Below are 14,526 nucleotides of genomic sequence, written 5' to 3'. Positions count from 1 at the left end.
ACATCACTTCATGACCTAGTAGTCCACACCCCAGGCTCTCTCTCTCTCGCCTTGAGTTGGTGGACATTCCTCCCAACTTGTCATAATGACTGACTAAACCTTTTAGACAAGAAAGGTTCAGAACAATTCAGTGAACAAACAAGGAAACTAATAATTCTCCATTGTAATTATCTGTCTAGAATTGTTTCTAATGTGAGTCAACTAATATACTAACTCCTAGTTCTAATTACTGCTCTTCACTGTTCATGAAGTGCCATTCCACCACCTTTGGCTATCCAAGCCATCTGTTTTGGAGTAGTTGCTTTCTCCTGCTTGGTGAAGCTGATCATCAATCTCCTTTTTGATGCCTCATCAATCTTCCAAAAAGTTCAGTGTTTGATGTTTGTATTACAGGAGCTCGTATCTAGATGATCCTCACAGATTTTCTATCAATTTGATCTGCAGGCTACTGCTTTAATGAATATGCATACATTTTGGGGGGTAGAACAGTGGCAGACACAGTGGCAGCTGGAGAAAACTAACCAGAAAAAAGTGTCGTGTGACTTGATCCTGGCAGAGTATAGAAGACTTGCAGGAATTGTATTGGGTACTAGTGAAGAAGGTCCATATTTTACAGTTTAATGAGCATTTTATTCAACTTTATTCAGCAAGTTGGTAGTTGACTTTGAATTTAACATTTGAATGTAAATGTCTACACTAACACAGTTGTGGAAAATAATGTTTGGGCAATAGTTTCACAAGTTGGATGAGTGTTATTGCAGAAATTACTTGTTTTCCTTTCATAAGTTCCGTGTTCACCAATTCCAAGTGAATTATCTTTGCAATGTGCCAAAAACAGTCCATAACTCAACCTTGTAGAGCAGCTGCTGATGGTGACAAATAGAGGTGGACTTTCTTAAGGATTTCAGCTTTTCTGGTTATATTTTGGCACTTGTTTGCTATAGTGTTGGTCATGAGAATGACATGAGTATCACATGTAGTGAGTTGGTCTTACCGCAGGAGAAGGGTCCTCAGCCAGATAGCGAATGGAAGACCAGCAGGAAGAGTAGTGCAAGGAAGGTAGTGCAGGGGTCCCCTGTGGTCATCCCCCTGCAAAACAGATACACCGCTTTGAGTACTGTTGGGGGGGATGACTCATCAGGGGAGGGCAGCAGCAGCCAAGTTCATGGCACCGTGGCTGGCTCTGCTGCACAGGAGGGCAGGAAAAAGAGTGGGAGCGCGATAGTGATAGAGGATTCAATGGTGAGGGGAATAGATAGGCGTTTCTGTGGCCGCAACCGAGACTCCAGGATGGTATGTTGCCTCCCTGGTGCAAGGGTCAAGGATGTCTCTCAGCGGGTGCAGGACATTCTGAAATGGGAGGGAGAACAGCCAGTTGTCGTGGTGCACATTGGTACCAACGACATAGGTAAAAAAAGGGATGAGGTCCTAGGAAACGAATTTAAGGAGCTAGGAGCTAAATTTAAAAAGTAGGACCTCAAAAATAGTAATCTCGGGATTGCTACCAGTGCCACGTGCTAGTCAGAGTATGAATCGCAGGATAGCGCAGATGAATACGTGGCTTGAGCAGTGGTGCAGCAGGGAGGGATTCAAATTCCTGGGGCATTGGAACCGGTTCTGAGGGAGGTGGGACCAGTACAAACCGGACCTTCTGCACCTGGGCAGGCCCGGAACCAATGTCCTAGGGGGAGTGTTTGCTAGTGCTGTTGGGGAGGAGTTAAACTAATATGGCAGGGGGATGGGAACCAATGCAGGGAGACAGAGGGAGACAAAAAGGAGGCAAAAGCAAAAGACAAAGGAGATGAGGAAAAGTGGAGGGCAGAGAAACCCAAGGCAAAGAACAAAAAGGGCCAGTGTACAGCAAAATTCAAAAAGGACAAAGGGTGTTAAAAAAACAAGCCTGAAGGCTTTGTGTCTTAATGCAAGGAGTATCCGCAATAAGGTGGATGAATTAACTGTGCAAATAGATGTTAACAAATATGATGTGATTGGGATTACGGAGACGTGGCTCCAGGATGACCAGGGCTGGGAACTCAACATCCAGGGGTATTCAACATTCAGGAAGGATAGAATAAAAGGAAAAGGAGGTGGGATAGCATTGCTGGTTAAAGAGGAGATTAATGCAATAGTTAGGAAAGACATTAGCTTGGATGATGTGGAATCTATATGGGTAGAGCTGCAGAACACCAAAGGGCAAAAAACGTTAGTGGGAGTTGTGTACAGACCTCCAAACAGTAATAGTGATGTTGGGGAGGGCATCAAACAGGAAATTAGGGGTGCATGCAATAAAGGTGCAGCAGTTATAATAGGTGACTTTAATATGCACATAGATTGGGCTAGCCAAACTGGAAGCAATACGGTGGAGGAGGATTTCCTGGAGTGCATAAGGGATGGTTTTCTAGACCAATATGTCGAGGAACCAACTAGGGGGGAGGCCATCTTAGACTGGGTGTTGTGTAATGAGAGAGGATTAATTAGCAATCTCATTGTGCGAGGCCCCTTGGGGAAGAGTGACCATAATATGGTGGAATTCTGCATTAGGATGGAGAATGAAACAGTTAATTCAGAGACCATGGTCCAGAACTTAAAGAAGGGTAACTTTGAAGATATGAGGCGTGAATTGGCTAGGATAGATTGGCGAATGATACTTAAGGGGTTGACTGTGGATGGGCAATGGCAGACATTTAGAGACCGCATGGATGAATTACAACAATTGTACATTCCTGTCTGGCGTAAAAATAAAAAAGGGAAGGTGGCTCAACCTTGGCTATCAAGGGAAATCAGGGATAGTATTAAAGCCAAGGAAGTGGCATACAAATTGGCCAGAAATAGCAGCGAACCCGGGGACTGGGAGAAATGTAGAACTCAGCAGAGGAGGACAAAGGGTTTGATTAGGGCAGGGAAAATGGAGTACGAGAAGAAGCTTGCAGGGAACATTAAGGCAGATTGCAAAAGTTTCTATAGGTATGTAAAGAGAAAAAGGTTAGTAAAGACAAACGTAGGTCCCCTGCAGTCAGAATCAGGGGAAGTCATAACGGGGAACAAAGAAATGGCAGACCAATTGAACAAGTACTTTGGTTCGGTATTCACTAAGGAGGACACAAACAACCTTTCAGATATAAAAGGGGTCAGAGGGTCTAATAAGGAGAGGAACTGAGGGAAATCTTTATTAGTCGGGAAATTGTGTTGGGGAAATTGATGGGATTGAAGGCTGATAAATCCCCAGGGCCTGATGGACTGCATCCCAGAGTACTTAAGGAGGTGGCCTTGGAAATAGCGGATGCATTGACAGTCATTTTCCAACATTCCATTGACTCTGGATCAGTTCCAATCGAGTGGAGGGTAGCCAATGTAACCCCACTTTTTAAAAAAGGAGGGAGAGAGAAAGCAGGGAATTATAGACCGGTCAGCCTGACCTCAGTAGTGGGTAAAATGATGGAATCAATTATTAAGGATGTCATAGCAGCGCATTTGGAAAATGGTGACATGATAGGTCCAAGTCAGCATGGATTTGTGAAAGGGAAATCATGCTTGACAAATCTTCTGGAATTTTTTGAGGATGTTTCCAGTAAAGTGGACAAAGGAGAACCAGTTGATGTGGTATATTTGGACTTTCAGAAGGCTTTCGACAAGGTCCCACACAAGAGATTAATGTGCAAAGTTAAAGCACATGGGATTGGGGGTAGTGTGCTGACGTGGATTGAGAACTGGTTGTCCGACAGGAAGCAAAGAGTAGGAGTAAATGGGTACTTTTCAGAATGGCAGGCAGTGACTAGTGGGGTACCGCAAGGTTCTGTGCTGGGGCCCCAGCTGTTTACATTGTACATTAATGATTTAGACGAGGGGATTAAATGTAGTATCTCCAAATTTGCAGATGACACTAAGTTGGGTGGCAGTGTGAGCTGCGAGGAGGATGCTATGAGGCTGCAGAGTGACTTGGATAGGTTAGGTGAGTGGGCAAATGAATGGCAGATGAAGTATAATGTGGATAAATTTGAGGTTATCCACTTTGGTGGTAAAAACAGAGAGACAGACTATTATCTGAATGGTGACAGATTAGGAAAAGGGAAGGTGCAACGAGACCTGGGTGTCATGGTACATCAGTCATTGAAGGTTGGCATGCAGGTACAGCAGGCGGTTAAGAAAGCAAATGGCATGTTGGCCTTCATAGCGAGGGGATTTGAGTACAGGTGCAGGGAGGTGTTGCTACAGTTGTACAGGGCCTTGGTGAGGCCACACCTGGAGTATTGTGTACAGTTTTGGTCTCCTAACTTGAGGAAGGACATTCTTGCTATTGAGGGAGTGCAGCGAAGATTCACCAGACTGATTCCCGGGATGGTGGGACTGACCTATCAAGAAAGACTGGATCAACTGGGCTTGTATTCACTGGAGTTCAGAAGAATGAGAGGGGACCTCATAGAAACGTTTAAAATTCTGATGGGTTTAGACAGGTTAGATGCAGGAAGAATGTTCCCAATGTTGGGGAAGTCCAGAACCAAGGGTCACAGTCTAAGGATAAGGGGTCAGCCAGTTAGGACCGAGATGAGGAGAAACTTCTTCACCCAGAGAGTGGTGAACCTGTGGAATTCTCTACCACAGAAAGTAGTTGAGGCCAATTCACTAAATATATTCAAAAGGGAGTTAGATGAAGTCCTTACTACTCGGGGGATCAAGGGGTATGGCGTGAAAGCAGGAAGTGGGTACTGAAGTTTCATGTTCAGCCATGAACTCATTGAATGGCGGTGCAGGATAGAAGGGCTGAATGGCCTGCTCCTGCACCTATTTTCTATGTTTCTCTGTGCGACTACAAAGTCAGAGTGGAATGTTCGTAGTTGAAGAGCTTGCAGCTTGGAAGTAAAAGTGGGCCTGCATCAATGAAGTTTACCATTATAGTTACTGATATGGTTATTTTACTGCTAAAGCTGGTGCAGTGTTTTCCTTTTGGAGCAACCAGTTCTTAAGTTTGAATTTATCACAGCTGCAAAATTTGTACTTTTCCATATGTGCTGTTGATACAGAGCCTCGATCTACCTTTATCTTGCAGTTATTTTGAGTAAGAAAGAAACAAAGAACTGCATTTATATAGTGCCTTTCACAATCTGAGGGCTCCCCACAGCACTTTACAGCCAATGAAGTACTTTTTAAAGTTTCGTCACTTGCAGTGTAAGGAGCTATGGCAGCTAATTTGCGCACAGCAAGGTCCCACTAACAGCAATGCGATAATGACCAAATAACCTGTTTTCTTCATGGTTTGAGGGATAAATATTGGCCAGAATTTCCCTGCTATTCTTCGAATAGTGTCGTGTGACCTTTTACAAATCCCTGAGAGAGTATGTGGGGGGCCTTGGTTTAAAGTCTCATCCGAAAGACCGCATGTCTGACAGTGCAGCCTTCTGACTCAGGTGAGAGCTCTTCCACTGAGCCATGGCTAACACTGGTTTAGCATTATATTAAATACAATTAACAGTAAATGCTCCAACATCCTCTGGTTTCTCTGCAAGATCTTAATCTTAAAAGTTGCACTTTGCATCATGTCCTTGAGAATAGAAGAAATGGAAAAATAACCGTGGCAAAATTTTTTCTAGGGTGTGAATTTGTTTTTCCAAAGCAGTGGCTTGTGTTTGCGTAAGATTCTTTAGCACTGGCAGGCCTGTGATATCGTACCTACTTTTCTAAGTGCAGTTAGTTGCTGGCTCAAGCTTAGTTTCCACAGTACCCGCGTTGTGAATTCACTCAGTTTGGTTTCATATTTGAAAAGCAATTTCCGGTTTGTAAAACAAAAATCTTTCTTGTAAATAGGAACTTAAAAATCATTACTGAATTCCTTCCCCCATACTCTTTTTTTTTTTCTTAATTTTTCTTTGAAAATGTCCCTTTTTGATAAATGTATTGTCATCTGACTGCAGATTTGTTAATAACTCCATAGTGCGCTCGGGAACAGTTGAGTGAAATATTTTGCTGATGACTATAAATCATAGTTTTTTGAAAAAGGGATAAAACAGCAAATTTTGGATATTTTATAAAACTGTTAGCTGGTTTGACAACAGTTCCCCTAAATGGACTTTGTCCCCTATGATATGGAAGCTCTACTTTTTCAGTAAGTTGCTCCTTCATAGTTAAATGCTTCAGAGGATTTACGATGACCCTACTTGCAGTAATCTGCTTGTTGAATCAAACTTGGCTTCATATTACAAAGCAATTAAAACATATATTTCCAATGTAAAATAAAAAATGAAGTATGAAAGAATTTGACATACTATGAGTATAAATATTAAATTATAGCAAGCAGTTTTTAACGGGTTTGGATAATATTTCTGGATTGACACATTCTGCCAATTGATTCTTACAACACTTAATTAAACACTATTTAATTGAAGCTGATGCAATTTGTCTGTAAACCTTTGATTTATGTTGGTGAGTATATTGAACAAATTGTCAACTTGTTAAGGGTTGGGGAATAATCTAATGCTTGCAGCCTTAGCAATTCATTACTGCAATCGCACTGTATTTCAAACTGCTAGCAAAATCCACACATTTTTAATAACATACACTTTAACAAATATGTGGATGTGGTTAATAGTTTATTGATTTGCATAGTGATTGAAATACTAATTCCATGCTATGTAGCCACATAAACATGAATGATGTACAATATAAGAAAAGTAATAGTTGGATAAAAGCAAGCTTTTCTTCTGAAAGTCGTATCTGGAAATATGGTTGGTGAAATATCCAATGGACTATGTCTTTAGACCTTGCCTAAAGGTAGTTTTTCTAAGTGAAAGATTTTCATGGATCATAAGGTATTAAGTATTTGTATAATATGCTTAATCATGACTTGTTGAAGTGTCGGCTTGTTTCAGTAATGTTACTCTCATCTCTAAGTCAGAAGGTTGTGGGTTCACACCCCATTCCAGGACTTGAGCACACGATCAAGGCTGATATTTCCGTGCATTACTGAGTGCTGCATTGTCAGAGATGCCATCTTTCGGATGAGATGTTAAATGCCTTGTTCAGATAGCTGTGAAGATTCCATGGCTCTTTTCAAGTGATCTAGCCAACATTATCCCTCAACCACCACCACCTAACAGATTAACTGGTCATTCATTGGCTATTAATATATACATTATCTTGTAATTTTTTAAAATTGTGATAGGAGCTCTTCCCCTCAAACTGTGTACAGTTGCTTGGTGAGTGAGTCCAGAGATCGAAAATAATTGTGCTCCATAAAAAGAGCAGAGGATAGCTCAACTGTAACCTTCAGATACCCTTTGTAAAAGTTGAAAATTTGAAAATATTTTAAAGTACAGCTTGTATGTGAACTCTTGCCTTTTCTTTTGACTAATTGGGGTAGAAATTGGATCTCGTTGCACCTGTTTTTTGGCACGAAATTGGGATTTAAAAAGGGTCCAATTTTGCGGAACTATGTCCTGTGCCCCAAGAGTGTCTAAAATACGTGTGGTGTCATATTGGCTCGGGCAATAGTTGGGTGTCACTGGTGGCCACCTTAAACAGGCATTGGGGCCTTTGCATATGTTAATAAGGGGCCTAACATTCATTTAAGGACCCCTCTCAGAACTTGCTCTGCTCAGGTTTTCCTGTTCTTGCTGCCGCCTAATCAGTCTTTAAAGGGACCGCCAATAAAAGGGTAAGCTTCTTTTAACTAGCCTTAACTTTTAACACCTATGTGGAGCCAAAGGAGCACTCCTGCTCCTTCTGGCTCCATAGCAATCTTGAGGGACACTGCCAGCCCTTTCTGCTCCCCTCCTGTTCTGCCACCGCCGTTGCATTTGGCCCAAATTGGTGGGGAGCCAACTGACTAACATGCATTTGGCGCCTGCAACTCTGGCATCCGGCTTCTGACATGCACTCTTGAGAGCGTCATTTATTTTGGCCCTAAATGGGCTGAAACCAATTTCTAGCATTGAAGATCTGTTAACCAAATACATGATGATTTTGCATAGGCTTCATTGTCGCTCTGTTCAGAATACTGGAGTATCTCCATGAGCACACTTTTTTTTTTAAAAAGATCTAACAATGACAATGGCAGCATTTAATACACAGAAATGTAGAAGGGGGCACCTTCATGGATCAGTGTGTAACCTTAAGCATTAGCGTTTAAGTACAAGGTATGTAAGGATTGTCCATTTGTTTAGGAAACTTTTTTTAATAAACACTTTAAAGAGAGCAAAGCTGTGGACAGAAAATGCTAAACTTTGGTAAACTATGCAAATTGTATAATTAATGTAATAATTTAAAATCTAAAGAATAGCTAGCTTATATCATAACCAGTTTAGTTCCTGGATGTTTTAATGTTGAGGTTCCCAAACGGGAAGGGGGAGGCAAGCAGGATGGGCTGGTCTAAACTAACCAGTAACAAGTACCACCTCTTGCATAGCCAGAGGGGATGCATTACGGATGATCTCAGCACAGAATATTTGAATCCCAGTCAATTTGTTGAAGCTGATGTTAAACTTTGCTCCAGTCCAGAAAGATCCTTGCCTGAATTTATAGCTGCCATTACAAATTAAGTGTTCCAATTGGCCCAAGACATGTTCCAAGTTACTGGGTTTAGGTGAGTGGGCAGGTAGAAAGAGTGCGTGGGACAAGAATTTCAGCAAGAAAGTTTGGGAGCCTTTGCTTTAAGGTTAAACTGCACTGTAACAAGTGTTGCATGGTGAATTATATTCCAAGATGCATTGCTGTAAATCTGAAGATTTGCACAACTTGCCTTCTCCCTTTTATTACAGAACTTGACAGAAGACGTTGGCCAAGACGACCAGCAATCAGGTATGTGTGCGATTTTCCTTCCTGCCCTAAGCCAATGGAATAGTCACTGTGAAAGTGTTTTTGCTGACATCCAGACTCAATGTATAGAGGGATTAATAGTTATATGTTGCTGGCTCTGAAGGGGACAACTCCAACGACATTGCTTTTGAAAATTTATGTGGGTTATGCTTATTGCTGTGCACAGATGTGCAGATATTTATTTGTATAGTTAGCACAAGGTGTGTCTTGCTATGATTGATGAAATGTAGCTCACTTATGGGTTTGGTTAATGCTAAGACTTGGAATGCTGAAAAGTAACTAGCAGTTTGATTGCAGGTCCTTTTTGACTTCCTGATGCCAGTCTAGACAAGGCCATCATATATATGGTACATATATGTGATGGCTTTGGGACTCAGTTCCTTGGCTAATGGAAGCAATGTTTAATGAGAAGATTTGAGGGGACATCCTGTCAGAGATTACCAGCTATTGCCTTCCCCTTAATTGATGAATCAGAACGCCTTGATGTTGAACATCACTTGGAGGAAGCACTAAGGAAGCAAGGGCACAAAATGTAATAAATATTCAGCATCAAGTCTGGCCATCTTGAGCATGTGGAGTCAGGGAACAAGTAGCGGAATGAAGCGTAAGCGGGCTACTAAACTGAAAACAGAGGTAAGGGTTAAGGGGTGCTACTCAAACAGGAAAAAAAAAGCAAAATGTTGCGGATGCTGGAATCTGAAATCAAAGAGAAAATGCTGGAAATCTCAGCGGGTCAGGCATCATCTGTGGAGAGAAAAACAGAGTTAACGTCAATGACCCTTCATCAGAGCTACTCAGACTGGCAAAAGGTGTGAAGTGGTGTTCCACAGGAATCTGTTGGAACCACTGTTGTTCATAATTGACCTTAAAGATTTGGACTTGGAAATCGGAAGTACAATTTAAAAATGTGTGGATGACGCCAAATTGGGGTGTAAAATTAATACTGAGGAAGAACGCAACTAAATACAAGACAACTGGAGTAGAGGAGCAAAGGGATCCAAGGGTAAAGACACACATCACTAAACGTTGTGACGCAGGTTAATAAGGCCATTTTAAAAACAAAAAGCAAACCAACCACTGGTATTCATTTCTAGAGGGATAGAATTGAAAAGCAAGAAGTTATGTTAAACTTGTATAAAACCTTGGTAAGACCACACTTGAAGTACTGTGAATGGTTATTGTCTCCATATTATAATAAAAAGGATAAAGAGGCACTTGAGAAGATGCAAAAAAGGTCCACAAGGATAATACCAGAGTTGAGAGGATGTATCTATCAGGAAAGGCTGGAGCACTCTACAGAAGCACGTGACCAATATCTATGCTTGGACTACCAGTGGCAGGCAACATTTGTGCCACATAAACATCTGGCAAAGACCATCTCGAATATGATGAGGCTCAACCATCCCCCCCTGACTTTCAATATCATCACTAGCACTGCCATCAACATCCTGGGGGTCCCCATTGACCAGACGCTTAACTGGACCAGTCATATCAAGATTGTGACTACAAGAACAGGGCTGAGGCTGGGGTATTTTACAATGAGTGGCACACTTCCTGATCCCTCAAACCTTTCCACCATCAAGGAGGCTGAAGTCAGGAGTGTGATGGAATACTCTTCATTCTTTTGGATATTTGCAGTCACAACAGCACGCAAGAAGCTCAGCACCATCAGGACAGAAGAGTCCACTTGATCGGTGCGCCCACCACTGGAATCTACCCAGTCCGTGCACCACTGGTACACTGTGGTTGTAGTATGTACTATTTATAGGAAGCACTACTACAATTTACTAAGCTTGCCTTGACTGCAACTCTCAGGTCTGCAACTACTACCACTGAGAAGGACAACGGCAATATCATGGGAACCTTATAACTTCTAAGCTCTCCTTCAGTCACAGGGACACTAATTGTTGATTCACAATCCTGGAATTCCCTACCTAACATCATTGTCGGTACATCATTACCACCACAGTCATGGAGAAGGCATACTACCAGGGAAATTAGAGATAGTCAATAAATGTGGCCTTGCCAGCATTTCCCACGTTCCAAGAATAGATTCTAAGAGGTGGTGAAAATCGGGTTTGAAATGTTGGTTACTGTTCTGAAAGAATGTTTGGTCAGGCAGCATCTGTGGAGAGAGTAACAGAGTTAATGTTTCAGGTCGATGACATTTCGTCAGAACCGGAAGATTTGGAGATGAATAACTTTTAAGCAAGTACAGAGCCAGGGAAAAGAGGGCAGGAAAAATCAAACGGAAGAGTCTGTGATTGGATACAGGGCAGGCATGATTAACTGAAAAAAGTGATGCTGATGCAAGGGAAGAAAAAGTGAAAATGAAAAGTATAGGAACGAAAGATGGGTCCAGAGGAAGTGTACATGGTTACAGCAGAGGGGGAGGGCAGCATGAAAAATCTGGCAAAGAGATGATTCCTGTGGCCCGGGAATGTGGCGGAAGAAAGGTAGGTAGATCCGAGGATGCAAATTACCCCGCTGGTCATGTACTGATTTGAGGGGGGGTGCAACACACCCCACCCCAATCACAAGACCACTCACTCCTCTGGCACAGTCGTCCTCCGTTTCTAACACCTGCTGTCTGAGGAAAAAATGTGAGCATACTCATTAGAGGGTGCAGTTAATGTGGTGGATAAATGTAGGATAATCCTTATTGGTTACCTTTCATATTTCTTGTTAAAAATTACTTGTTTGGTTTATTTTGCATTTCAGTTTGAAAAGAGATACCATTAGTGGCCCTCTTTTTAAAAAAAAAACTGTTGCAAAGAATGATTGATTTAATATTCAGGGTTAATGGCTACCTTTTACAGGTGCTAATTCAGTTCCTTTTTATATAGTTGGGAGAAGTTCCACTTATGGCCATTAGCACTGATATTTATGCAGAAATTAGTTTTCCTTTGGAAAAAGTTGGATTCTTTGTAACTTTATTTTGTTAAAATGAGGATTAGTGGTGACTTCTTCTAACCCACTCCCTCCAAATCATTCATTGCCAGTATCAACCTATATGCAACTAAAGGTAGCTTCGTTTATGTTGTGGTGTTTATAGAAAGGGAAGATTCTGCAAAAAAGAAATCTCTGAAAGGGACCTAATATATGGCTTTCAGCTTAACATTTAGTTCCATGATCAAATATGCGTGACATCTGTGGGAAATATTTAATTGTTCACAATTGTTATAAAGATATGAGCCAGAGTTGTCTGCTTCTGTGCTCATCAGCCCACAATTTTCCACCTATTGAAAGCAAATGGGTAGAAATTCATGGGCTGGTGAGCACAGAAGCAAAAAGTCCAGCCTCCATTGCGTGGAGTAGTTGTAGCTGCTTGTGAATGAAGTTTAATATCTGTGGAAATTTATTTTTTTGGCTCTATTCAGTTACATAGGACCAGGAGTAGGACATTCAGTCCCTCAAGCCTGTTGGCCATTCAGTTAGATCATGACTGATCTATACATCAACTCCATTTACCACCTTCCCACTCCACCCACTTTTTAATGCCCTCGCCAAATAAAAATATATTGATCACATCCTTGAACATTTCAATTGACCTAGCATTCACACCTCTGAGGTCAGAAGATTGTGGGTTTCAAGCCCAATAGGCATTCGATAAGGTATCATATATAAAGATTGCTACACAAGATAAGGGCTCATGAGATTGGAGGTAATATATTAGCATGGATAGAGGATTGGTTAACGGACAGAAAACCAAGAGTAGAGATAAATGGGTCACTTTCCGGTTGGCAGGCTGTAACTAGAGGGGTGCTGCAAGGAGCAGTGCTGGGGCCTCAGCTATTTACAATCTATATTAATTACTTGGATGATCGGATCGAGTGCAATGTATCCAAGTTTGCTGATGGTACAAAGCTAGGTGGGAAAGTAAGCTATGAGGAGAACATACATAGCCTGCAAAGGGATATAGACTGGTGACATGATTGGGCAATAATGTGGCAGATGGAGTATAATGTGGGGAACTGTGAGGTTATTTACTTTGGCAGGAAGAATAGGAAAACAGAATATTTTTTTAAATGGTGAGAAGCTATTAAAAGTTAGTGTTCAGAGAGATTTAGATTTTCTCATACAGGAAGCATAGAAAGTTAGTATGCAGGTACAGCAAGCAATTAGGAAGGCAAATGGCATGTTGGCCTTTATTGCAAGGGGGTTGGAGTACAAGAGTAAGGAAGTCTTACTACAATTGTACAGGGCTTTGATGAGACTGCACCTGGAATACTGTGCACAGTTTTGGTCTCCTTTTCTGAGGAAGGTCATACTTGCCCTAGAGGTGGTGCAACGAAGGTTCATTAGATTGATCCCTGGGATGAGAGGGTTGTCCTATGAGGCGATATTCATAGAATCATAGAAATTTACAGCGCAGAAGGAGGCCATTTCGGCCCATCGTATCTGCGCCGGCCGACCAACAGCTATCCAGCCTAATCCCACTTTCCAGCTCTTGGTCCATAGCCCTGTAGGTTACGGCACTAAGTGCACATCCAAGTATTTTTTTAAATGTGAAGGTTTCTGTCTCTACCACCCTTTTCAGGCAGTGAGTTCCAGACCCCCACTACCCTCTCGGTGAAGAAATTTTCCCTCATATCTCCTCTAAATCTCCTCCCAGTTACTTTAAATCTATGTCCCCTGGTTGTTAATCCCTCTGCCATGGGAAACCAGTCCTTTCTATCCAGGCCCCTCATAATTTTATACACCTCAATCAGGTCTCCCCTCAGTAGATTGGGTCTATAAACGCTGGAGTTTAGAAGAATGAGAGGTGATCTGAGGGGGATTGACAGGATAGATGCCGAGAGGTTGTTTCCCCTGGCTGGAGAGTCTGGAACTGGGGGCATAGTCTCAGGATCAACGATTGGCAATTTAAGACTGAGATGAGGAGGAATTTCTTCACTGAGTTGTGAATCTTTGGCATTCTCTACCCCAGAGGGCTGTGGTTTCTGAGTTGTTGAATATATTCAAAGCTGAGATAGATAGATTTTTGGATTCTAGGGGAATCAAGTGATATAGGATCTGGCGGGAAAGTGGAGTTGAGGTTGAAGATCAGCCATGAACTTATTGATTGGCGGAGCAGGTTCGAGGGGCTTTATGGCTTACCCCTGCTCCTAATTCTTGAGTCCCAATCCATAGATTTGAGCACATGATTTAGGCTGACACATCAATGCAGTATTCGAGGATTGCTGTTCTGTTGGTGGTGGTGTCTTTTAGATGAGGAAACCGAGGCACTGTCTGCCCTCTCGGGTGAATGTAAAAGGTCCTAAAAAAGCAGTGGACTACTTCCTTGTGTCCGGGCCAATGTTTATCTCTTGACCAGCATCACTAAAACAGATTATCTGTTCATATATCTTTGGCACAGGCACAATGGGCCAAAAGGCCTCCTGTTCTGTTATTCTATGATCTCATTGCTGTTTGTGGGACCTTGCTGTGTGCAAATTGGTTGCTGTGATTCCCTATCTTACAACAGTGACTACAATTCAAAGTAATTAATTGCTGTAAAGCTCTTTGGAATGTCCTGAGTTTGTGAAAGGCTCTGTATGAATGCGAGTTCTTTCCTTTCCTTCTTTCTAATTGCACCTTGGTTATAGCTGCCTGATAGATCAAGCTAATAATTTGTAGAAGAAATTAACTATTGAGTACATGCTACTATCTCAAAAAGGAAAAAGCCTGAGATACCATTCCAACTTGAATTTTCTTCCTTCTACCCTGATTTATTATGCA

The 14,526-nt window shown here is 41.9% G+C and overlaps 1 protein-coding gene across 9 annotated transcripts in view; it reads left to right on the top strand.

The window, feature by feature from the left end:
- dcun1d4 (DCN1, defective in cullin neddylation 1, domain containing 4 (S. cerevisiae)) overlaps positions 1-14,526 on the top strand; it is a 115,418-nt gene that overhangs the window by 44,280 nt on the left and 56,612 nt on the right. For all 9 annotated transcript variants that reach the window (XR_011588954.1, XR_011588953.1, XM_070870074.1 and 6 more), the window contains one exon: positions 8,748-8,787. Coding sequence is in view for 6 of the 9 variants with exons in the window: in XM_070870074.1 (XP_070726175.1) it covers positions 8,748-8,787 (40 nt within the window). In the remaining 3 variants the exon portion in view is untranslated. The remainder of the gene's footprint in view (positions 1-8,747; positions 8,788-14,526) is intronic.

Source organism: Pristiophorus japonicus, chromosome 2, assembly GCF_044704955.1.
Source record: "Pristiophorus japonicus isolate sPriJap1 chromosome 2, sPriJap1.hap1, whole genome shotgun sequence".
Taxonomy (NCBI): Eukaryota; Metazoa; Chordata; class Chondrichthyes; family Pristiophoridae; genus Pristiophorus; species Pristiophorus japonicus.
The sequence above is the reverse complement of the archived record's forward strand: the minus strand, read 5'-3'. Positions and strand labels throughout refer to the sequence as shown.